The following is a 10883-nucleotide window of genomic DNA, read 5'->3' as shown; positions in this document are numbered from 1 at the left end:
ACCTGCGTCTGACGAAGTGGGTATTCACCCACGAAAGCTCACGCTCCAAAACGTCTGTTAGTCTATAAGGTGCCACAGGATTCTCTGCTGCTTTTACAGATCCAGACTAACACGGCTACCCCTCTGATACTTTACAGTTACTGTGGTTCACGGTGTACAGTTCACATGCATTCCACTCTTGATGGGTATGCATCCCATGCACATGAACGTTACGTGTCCTTGCACCCACACTTCTACCTGAGGCATAAAGGGATAGAGCTAGCCAAACCATCCTTCAGTTCCTTCGCCAATACAGATTCTCAAAAGTAGGACCTGATAATAGTGGGGAAGGGCCGTGGTCATGGAATCCATATAGACGTCTCAAAGAACCCGAGTTACTTTAAGGTAAGTAACCTTTCTTCTTCAAGTGCCTATCCACATGGATTCCACTCTTGGTGATTAACACATAGTTAGGTTTTTGGTTGGAAGATGGTACTAGGAGTCCTACTTAAACAACAAGTGCAGGACAGCCCTCCCAAAAGCAGCATCCAATCCAGAAGCCTCTACCAGAAGTAGGTGCCTTGTAAACATATGGGCTGAGCTCCACAGAACTGATCTACTAGATCCAGAATTTTTTTCAAACAGGCAGCAGAGATTACCTGAGCACTAGTAGTATGAGCTCTAACGTGGTTAGGTGGATCTAACTTGGCTAACTCATAGTATGTTCTTCTACAGCAAAAAAACCCATTTTGATAACCTGAGGATACTTCCTGATGCTTAACATTTTCAGCAAAGGCCACAAATAGTCTAGGTGTGTTCCTGAATGACTGCGTTCTGTTAAGAAAGCATGATAATGGCATTATGACATCAAGTGTTTGAAATTTTGCTTCCTCTGCAGTTGACTGAGGTTGGGGAAGACGACAGGAGTGAATGATTTGGTTCATATGGAACTCTGAACCACTTTGGCAGGAACTTGAGATGAGGCCGGAGAGTATACATTGTTCCACGAGGGCCTGAATCTCCCCTTTCCTTTGAGATGATGTAATGGTTACTAAAAAGACAGTCCTCCTCAATAGGTAGGATAGGAAAGAGGTTGCTAAGAGCTCAAAGGGGGGGAATCATCTACCCTGTTAACACTGTACTAGGGGTTCCAGAGGCAGAGAGCTCCTGAAGTAGGAGAAAAATAAGTATAAGGCTCTTAAGGAATCTAGACACTGTACTGTGAGAAAAATACAGTGTAGCCCTGGATAGTAGAGTGATGTGCAGACATTGTTGATCGATGGACCTCTACGGAACTGATAGAAAATCCAGATTGTTTCAGGTCTAGTAAAATAGTCCAATAATACTGAAATTGTTGTTTTATCAAAGGAGACAACTAGTGCCAAGATACCCAAATAGAAAGACTTCCACTTTGCTTTACTAGTCACTCTAATTGAGGCTTCCTTACCTTGGAGCAGAATATTCTGAACTTCCAATAAGGCATCATCCAACCAGCATTCAGGCTGTCAATGTAACAAAGCTGGGTCTAGATATAGGATCTCAGTTGTTCTATGATGCTATGCTGAACAGGGGAGGTGAGGTGACCAGGGCTGGGCTGAGGTTGAACAGATCCAAATATTAAAACTACTTGGCCCGAGGGAGGGCTACCATGATTATCTACTCTGCCTCTTGCCTCGAGACCCTCAGTATCATAGGGATCAGTCTACATGTCCGATGGATAAGAAAGATATCTGACAGAAAGCCCAGACTGGAGCCTCTTCTGGAGCAGAACACTTGGCATTTCTTGTTCTAGTCTGTGGCAAATAGGTCTATTGATGATAGCCCTACTTGCAAAAGTCTAACACTGTATTCTTGACAGGTCACTCGTGGGTATCTGAGAACTGTCTGCTGAGGGATCTGCTAGAGAGTTCTGAATGCCTGGCAGATGCAGGGGCAGTGGTGTGACCTAGCAATACTTACACCAACTCTAAAGTCAAACAGCTTCTTGACATAGCAAAGATGACTTGGCGCCTCCCCATCTGCTTGTTTGTTAATCAGGATCTGGATTGTGCATCCCTGGAGTAGAGGAAGAAACACTTTGCATGCTAGACAACGGCTCTGAGCTCTACAATATTTATATGTAGATAAGCTTTGTGCAGGGGCCACAGGCCCAAAGTCTGAAGATGATCTAGATGAGCTCATCACTCCAGAGTAGAGGTGTGTCACCAGAGTCTTGGTAGGTAGAGGAGCAGAAAAAGGTCAAATGTTGCATACTTGAAGAGTGCATTTCCAATTAAATGAAATGAAAAGCAGTTCTTGCAGGACTGTGACCATCATATGTCTATGAAGAGTCTGCTGGATAGATGCACTGATTTCATCCACCCTTGCATGAAGTATAGGTGAAGTCTGGCAAACTGCGTCAGGTAGGAGCATAAGGCCATGGGTCCGAAGAGTCTGAGGTATATTTTTACTTACGTCCTTAGGTAAGCTTGACGTTGGTTGAGGAGGTTCACTACTGTTTGGAATCTCTCTCGCAGAAAGCAAACTTTTGCTGATCTGGAATCTAATGTAGCTCCTATGAACACTGTTTTGATTCTGAGTAAGTATAAGTGCTGATTTTTCTCTGACATCTTTGCGGCCCAGAGCGGAGAAGTGCTTTACAGGTATTTGAATTGAGTCAGTCAACTTTTGCAGTGATTTTCCTTGGATCAGCCAATTGTCTAGATATGGGTAACCCTGGATTTCTTGTCTCCTTCGATGAGCTGCCACACCTGGTGAATAATCTTAGGGTTGTGTCAAGACTAAAAGACAGAACCCCATACTAGTAGTGAGATACTCCTATTAGGAATCGGAGCTATGTATGGTTAGCCAGATGAATAGATATGTGAAAGCAGGCATTGTGCAGGTTGAGATCTGTGAACCAGTCTTGAGGAGCTAACAAAAGAATTACGGAGGTCAGAGTCACCAATCTGAAATTGAGACAAACTGATTTGTTGAGAAAAAGGTCCAGAATGGGATGCCAACTCTTTTCTTCTTTGGGAAGAGAAAATAATGGGAATAAAATGCCCTGCACACTGAGGATTCCTCCCCCACTACTCCAAATCACAGAAAGGAGTCCACTTCTTGTTTTAAGAGTATTTCCTGAAAAGGAACAGGGCAAAAAGTAAGGACTAGGAAGAGACTGGAACTGAAAAGATTACCTCTTGTTTACAATCTCCAGGATTCACTGGTCCACCATTGTCAGAATCCAGGCTTCTCAAAAATAAAAGAAGAAGTTGCCAAAGGGGTTGAAGCAAAGAATATAGAGAAAAAAATCCTCTAGAGGTTCTGCCAGCTCTTGACACTGATATCACACCTGCTGCGTAGTTAAAGGCCCAGATGTGCAGCGTGTGAGAAAGATGCTGACAGTCATCATCAGAGAAGAGAAACGGCCTAAAGAAAGTTTGTCACCTTGCTTGTTTCCTTCTTGAGGCTGGAATGTACAGACCCAATGAATGAAGAGTCACTCTAGATACTTTAGTGAACGGAGACCCTCATCTGTTTTAGAACTAAAAGTTCATTGCTCTCAAAGGAAAGGATTTCAGTTGTGGTTTTGACTTCCTTGTGAAGCGAGACAGACTGACTTTCTCATTGCCACCTCTGTGGCCGTAGTACATGCCACGCTGTCAGACACATCCAAGCACAGACTGTCCCTCAGTCATGATGCTTTTAAGGGCTAGTCCACATTGGCAATGCTAAAGCGCTGCTGCAGCAGGGCTTTAACGTGCCTTGTGTGGTCGCAGCACAGCACTGAGAGAGAGCTCTCTCAGCGCAAAAAAAAAAAAAAAAAACACACCTCAACGAGGGGCGTAGCTCCCAGTGCTAGGGCACTGTTTACACTGGCACTTTACAGCGCTGCAACTTGCTGCACTCAGGGGGGTGTTTTTTCACACCCCTGAGCAAGAAAGTTGCAGCGCTGTTAATTGCCAGAGTAGAAAAGTCCTTAGTTCCTCTCAGTGTTCCTGCAGTAACTCATTTAAAATCTGAGACAACTTATCCCAGTTCAAGTATAATTATATTTGGAGAGGGCGGACTCATAATTAGCCACGTGCATCTGGAGGCTGACAGATGAATATACCTTGTGCCTGAAGAGACTGAACTTCAAGTCCTCCTCTCTGGGTGTGAATTTGGGAGGTGCCTGTTTTGATTTTTCCTGGATAGTGATTACTAAAGCGATCCCATTTCTGGGTGGGAAATAAAAGTATTCAGATCCTTTGGAAAGAACTTAGTGCCTTCTGTGTTGGCTTGCTTTGATGTGGCCAGTATTGGTACCTGTATTGATTGTAGTGTTGATTTTGCAGGCTTTCACAGTCTCTGAAGTATCGGCGTGGCAAGCCTGCCAGGAACGGAAGAGTGCAGAATATTTAGAAGCTTGCGAGATTTCTCCTGCACCTCTTCTAGTGGCAAATCCAGTGTGTCTGCCATATGTTTGATGATGTCTGAAATGCCATAAAATCATCTACTGAGGCAGAAGTAAAGGGATTTACTCCCTCATCAGGAGAGGATGAGAAGATAGCAGTGGAGACCAGCTGTTCCTCCCTTTGCAGACACTGCTCTTCATTGCTTTCCTCCTCCTATCTTTTCATGATCTCAGGCTGCACTAGTTGATCTGGTTGGGATGGTCCATACTGACTCTTTGGAGAAAGGGATTTAACTCTGGAATGGCAGATGGTGCAGATTTGTGTGAATACATCTGCATACTAGGGCATTCAGCAGGGTAGGTATATGTTCCTTATGAGCTGCAGGTCATTTCCTATTGTCCCTTCTAGAACCCTTCCTGATTCCCATTATGTTTAGGGGGATAAAGAATGGTGAGTAGCTGGTCACTCCCTACTCTGTCCAGATGGGACTGTGAGGTAGTACACATCCTCCAAGGGAGCGCTGTTTTATTGGGAATGCCCCATCTCTGAGGGGATGAAATCGGGTATTGAAAGTATCTCCTTCACCCACATCAATAACTCAGAGGTAGGGCTTAGATATCACCATGCTCAATCTCTCAAGACAACATGAGTTGTCCCACTGGACCTACAGTACTGTATATGCACAAAGTTTGGAAACAGCAGGTACCGATGCTCTTGTGTACCAAAGAACACTGTCCAAAGAAACAAATATGGAAGCGGTGGGTACTGAATCTCCAGGTACCAAAACACTCGCTACTAAGATTGATGCGTAAGAATCTATACTGAGAGAAACCCAGTCCAAAGCTTTAGTGAGTACCACTGATGCTTTCTTACTAGTTGGGACAGGGGCACCTGAGCAGCCTCTGTCTCTCTTTTGGCCCTTGGATGGTTGAAATTAAGACAAACAACCTATGCCCTGTGTCATCTTTGGAGCAGTGCTCCTTTCTGTCTACATCAGAGAGAGTCAGCAGCAGAGGTGGATGACTAGGGCCTCTTAACTGATGTAGCCTGGAGGACAGTGGTGTAGGAACATCCTTCGTTTTGGTGTCTGAGGAAGTTTGCATTACATGCTTGAGGAGGAACAACTTTAGGCGGTTTCTCTAGTTCAGTGGTTCTCAACCAGGGGTACCTGTACCTCTGGGGGTACTCATAGGTCTTCCAGGGGTACATCAACTCATCTAGCTATTTGCCTAGTTTTACAACAGGCTATACAAAAAGCACTAGCAAAGTAAGAACAAAGTAAATTTTCATAGACAATGATTTTTTTACATTGCTCTGTATATTATACACTGAAATGTAAGTACAATATTTATATTCCAGGTGATTTATTATATAACTATATTGTAAAAAATGAGAAAGTAAGCAATTTTTCAGTAATAGTGTGACACTTTTGTATTTTTATGTTTGGTTTTGTAAGTTTTTAAATGAGGTGAAACTTGGGGGTACAAAAGACAAATTAGACTCTTGAAAGGGGTACAGTAGTCTAGAGCCACGGTTCTAGATTTCTCAGTTCTTAGGAGGGGCAGCAATGTATGGAACGTTGTTTTGGAATGTGTTTTTCTTCTAGGCAAAACAAGCACCAGCCATGCCCATCATTATGTAGCACTAATACTTTCCACTAAGGCAGTTTTGAATCTCAGGGACTTTTTCTCTGCCACACTGCTAGAGCCTCTATGCAGGGGTTGTCTAGCCTAAAGACTAAAATCTAACTAGAAATACACTGTGTTTGTGTTATATACACCTCTACCTCGATATAACACTGTCCTTGGGAGCCAAAAAATCTTACCACATTATAGGTGAAACCATGTTATATTGAACTTGCTTTGATCCACCAGAGTGCGCAGATCCCCTCCCCCCGAGCACTGCTTTACCGCATTATATCCAAATTCATGTTATATTAGGTGGCGTTATATCGAGGTAGCAGGGTATATTACACACACAGCCAACAGAAGGGAACTAACTAAGTAGCAAGAGTAAAACATACTAGCACAGTGAGCAAAGAAGTGGGTGGATAGTTCAGGGTACCACAGGCGGTAAGAAGGAACTGCAGGATGCAAGAGCCCTTGTGCTTGTGCATGTATGGGGATAGCTGAGGCGCAGGAATGATCCCAATAAAGACAGCTGTCCAAAAGAATCAGATTCCATGTACATAGGATGTACATGTACCAAGAGTGGAATCTACCTGGAGAATCATTTGAAGAACTACATAAGATGATTTAAAAGTGTTACACACACATAAATAAGACTGAAGCAATTAACATGCTTTCATGCAGTTTAGTTGCATTTTTCTGATGAAAGCCAGCAATAAAATTGATCAAAAATTGGTGTCACAGATATTAAAAATGTGACCTACAGCTATCCATAGGTGACCCTCTGCAATATAGAGGTAGACAAGACCAGATATAGGCTTTATATTACCATAAAGAAGTTACCACATGACCTGTGGGTGAACATTTTTCACAAATCACTCACTCTCTATCTCACCTATCAGTCCTTATCCTCAAAGAAAACCGGCACACCACTTTCAGAAGATGAGCCTGAGAACTTGAATTCATAACTTTGCTAGACACTAAAAATCATGGACTGAATAGAGAAATTGGATTTATGTCTCATTACAACAATCTGTCACTTTCTAACAACCCCTCACAGCTTTCCCTCCCCTTTCTTTCCTCTCTATGACTGGAGGGCATTAATAGGCCACTTCACCTTGAAAGGTCTCTTGAAATGTGTGTTAGCTACACATGCTAAACAAACTGTTGCACCTTTTATTTGGCTGTGACACACCGAGTTAGTTTCCCAAACATGCAGAAGAACACTGTATGAGCTCAAAAGCTTGTTTCTCTAAAGTTGGTCCAATAAAAGATATCACTTCACCCACCTTGATACCATAAAAAAAAATGCCAGCCTTCCTTTATATATCAAAAAAGAAAAATGGGCATAATTTTCCCCTTTGAAGTCACCTTTAGCCAATAATGTTTCAAAAATAATCAATACATTTTCATGCTGGTGTATCTATCCCTCCCATCACCATGACACTATTCATCATCAAGGCCTGGGCCAAAACAAATAAATGTGCTGTATCATTCTATAATTTTTACACATTGAAAATTATAAAGCAGCAGCACTGTGGCATCCAATAAAGACAAAAAAAATAAAAATGTTTCCATAGTTACTTCAGTTGCTTATTTATCTTATTTAGCAAAATGCCAGATTTTATTTTTAAAAATAAAAGCTATTTGTATTATAGTTAAAAACAGCATTTGATGAGTGATCAGATTCTACTTTTGACTCAAACAAACCTGATCTTGTTACAATTTGCAAAAAATGAACTGCTATTATACTTGTAGTTCATCTATTTTTTTCATCCTTGTGAAATTTGTAGATGAAATATCAAAATTCAGAATCTAAGCCACACTCTCAAATACCATTACATGCAGCTATTTACAGTTACAAAATATGGAAAACTGTGCATACCTATCGTATCAGCTTTACTAAATCTTCGTGTCACAACATTGTTCATGTTTCCATTTTCACACAGCTTTAATTCTGTTAGATAGACTTCTACTTTGCAGTGCTTTACAAACATACCCTGTTCAACCACCTGAAAAAAAACCCCAAAAAACAACAGATCAGTGTCAGCTATGAATCTAAATACATTTAGATACACATACTTACATGTACTTGTTTTTAGAAACCTCTTTAGGAAACTAAAAAACACAGTGAACATAAAAAGGTACAAATTATATTAAGCCAGTTATAAATGCCAAATATCAGAAATAAAATGATCGTAGAACATTTTTAGAAAACATTCAGTACCTGAAAAAGTTGAGTTTTCTGACAACTATTTCTTTTTCTGTGAATTGTATATGTACATGTTAATACTAAACATTATATATTTACCTATGATACAGATATGCATATAATCCAAATGTACATTAATAAAACTAGAAATTTTTCAGTTTTAAAATCTGTTTAGCCTGAATTAGATCCCTGAAATATTAAAACATTTTTTTTACTAGTTCCATGTATTAAACCATGACAGTTAGAAATTCCTTTTTTTTTTTTCTTACTACCAATAAAACTTTAAGAACTACTATAACAATATATTGACAATTCTGGATATTACATAACAAAGATTTTTTAAACAAATATTGCACGTACATAAGCAAGAACTGCCAGCCAAGTCATTCATCTATGCTTTGGTAGTGGATATATTCGCTTTTGGCTTCTTCCACGCAAGTTATTTTAAAATTTGTTCTTTACATGTTTACTTTGCAATATCCACTATCAAACAGTAAAGCAGCTAGGGAAACATGCAAATTAATCAAAGTAAAATCCAGAAAAAATATTCACGGTCACCTCTTAAATATATTTCCTTTTGATCCTTCAAAGTGTAATTGCAGTACTTAGTCATGTAGACTGTTCTGAAAATAGCCATCAGCCTGATATATGATACATCAGACAAATACGGTAAAAAAGAAGGCACCAAATAATTGCTAGGAGGGATCTGCTTTACCAAACCTGCTTAAGAGCAAGTACTACAGTAAAAATATGCATCAATGAACTATTCACCCAGTGTTTAACAAATAGCCTTGAGCTGTAATGACTACCAACTGGTGTCAGTATTTAACTACAATGCATCTTAACACAAGTTTAAAATCTTATCTACACTGGGGTTTTTGTATCTATGCAAGGGCTTCAGTGATGTAGACTGTGATTTGCTTTGATGCAGCTTACCCTCAGATTAAGGCAATGCTAAAGCATGAGCATAGCGTTGACCGTGCTCTGCTGTTTTATCCAAAAGAGCCATACTAGGCAACATCAAGAACCTAGTACGTTGCTACAATAATCTAAATTTGGAAACACTTCTTCAAAAGGTGAGTGAAGAACATGGCTGCAAAGCATATGGGATAAAAAGAAAAGTAAATAGTCAAATGGGGAGACTGCTCTCCAGCCATCAAAGAAAAAGCACGCCCAACCCTTACAGAATGATTAAAGATGAAACAGGACAGAGAAATCAGTGAACAAATGGAGGGTGGGGCGGGGGGAAGGAGAAATGAAGATAAAGAGAGAAAATGTACCTGTAAATACCCACTTCGTCGGATGCATGTATCCAACGAAGTGGGTATTCACTCATGAAAGCTTATGCTCCAATACGTCCGTTAGCTATAAGGTGCCACGAGACTCTTCGCTGCTTTTATAGAACCAGACTAACACAGCTACCCCTCTGATACTTGGTCCAGAATAGGGTGCCTTAAAATCACTGTCCTGAAAATCCGAATGCAACCTCCAAATTAGAAGAGACCACATCTTAGCTATCTTTTTATATAAAATGGGGAGAAAAGCAATACTGTACAAGTACATACAAGAGTGGTTTGTGCCAAGGCTTTCTGGGCAGACTGTGCCTAAGGAATCAGCTCTCAAGCAGACCCCAGATATGTCTGGGCCTGGAGGCAGGGCATGCATATCCTGACTAATGTGTTCAGAACTTCAGCAGGACCAAAGGCCTCACCTTCTGGCAGCAGAACAGTGCTTTGGTGCTAAAAACTGGGACATCATTAAAAGCAATTTGCTGAATAGAAGATACTATGAGTTTATTTATCACATATGAGGAACCATTATGTGATCTACTGGTGCCAACTTTATTAGGTCTGGAACAGCTCTTCATTAACATTGGATTCACACTTCATAATTCAAAATTATAAAAGGCTGACCTTGTCTGATTTTTTATATTACAATTGTGAAAAGTACACCACAGCTAATAAAATTTAGATTTTTCAGCACTATCTTACAAGATTATTTGCACTGAGATTCACCAGCCTCTAAAGTTTAAGGCTTTCTTGAAAAATAACAGGATTCAGTTCAATGAAAAAAATCACCCACCCTTCTTCAGCCTTGTTAAATTTTTTCATTCCTAAAATCTGAATATTAAAAAAGCCCAAATAAGTGACTGTATTAACTAAAACAATACTAAGTTGATATATTCATCATGGACAAGACTTTGTGAGCTCCCAATATGCAGAACTCCAACTGATTTCAATAGGGCCACTAGCGTCTGCAGGATTACATTTAGGATAATCTTAGTTTCACAATGTTTAATTTTAGAGCGTACCTTGCGTGCTATTGGCTCCTGACCTTCCATCAGTGTGTACCAGCTAACTAGTTTATTCCAGCCTTCAGTTGGCAAAAGGATGTAGTCCAGCTCATCAATAAGATGCTCCTTGAGAGACTGAGAGTCACCATCTGTAAGAGAGAGAGAGATTTTTAATCCATAGTTATGACCATGTTTATCATCACTGGTGTTTTTGATGTATCGCTGCATTAATACTGAAAATACCAATCAAAAATGTAATAATTAACTGTTTCTCAGAAATATACTCTTTCCTTGGTGTTTGAAATTCAATAGCCAAATAATCTTAACATTATGACTGAATGAAAGCACCAAGCTGTAATTTATAAATATTGGGGGGGAAAGCGATGTTTAGC

At 40.3% G+C, this 10883-nt stretch overlaps 1 protein-coding gene across 6 annotated transcripts in view; it reads right to left on the bottom strand.

The window, feature by feature from the left end:
• The window catches only part of USP15 (ubiquitin specific peptidase 15), a 133598-nt gene that overhangs the window by 79079 nt on the left and 43636 nt on the right, over positions 1 to 10883 (bottom strand). For all 6 annotated transcript variants that reach the window (XR_004372219.2, XR_004372221.2, XM_032769682.2 and 3 more), the window contains exons 3-4: positions 10510 to 10640; positions 7872 to 7998 (exon numbers count right to left, since the gene is read on the bottom strand). Coding sequence is in view for 4 of the 6 variants with exons in the window: in XM_032769682.2 (XP_032625573.1) it covers positions 7872 to 7998; positions 10510 to 10640 (258 nt within the window). In the remaining 2 variants the exon portion in view is untranslated. The remainder of the gene's footprint in view (positions 1 to 7871; positions 7999 to 10509; positions 10641 to 10883) is intronic.

The sequence above is a fragment of the Chelonoidis abingdonii genome, chromosome 1 (assembly GCF_003597395.2).
Source record: "Chelonoidis abingdonii isolate Lonesome George chromosome 1, CheloAbing_2.0, whole genome shotgun sequence".
NCBI classification, from domain to species: Eukaryota; Metazoa; Chordata; order Testudines; family Testudinidae; genus Chelonoidis; species Chelonoidis abingdonii.
The sequence above is the reverse complement of the archived record's forward strand: the minus strand, read 5'-3'. Positions and strand labels throughout refer to the sequence as shown.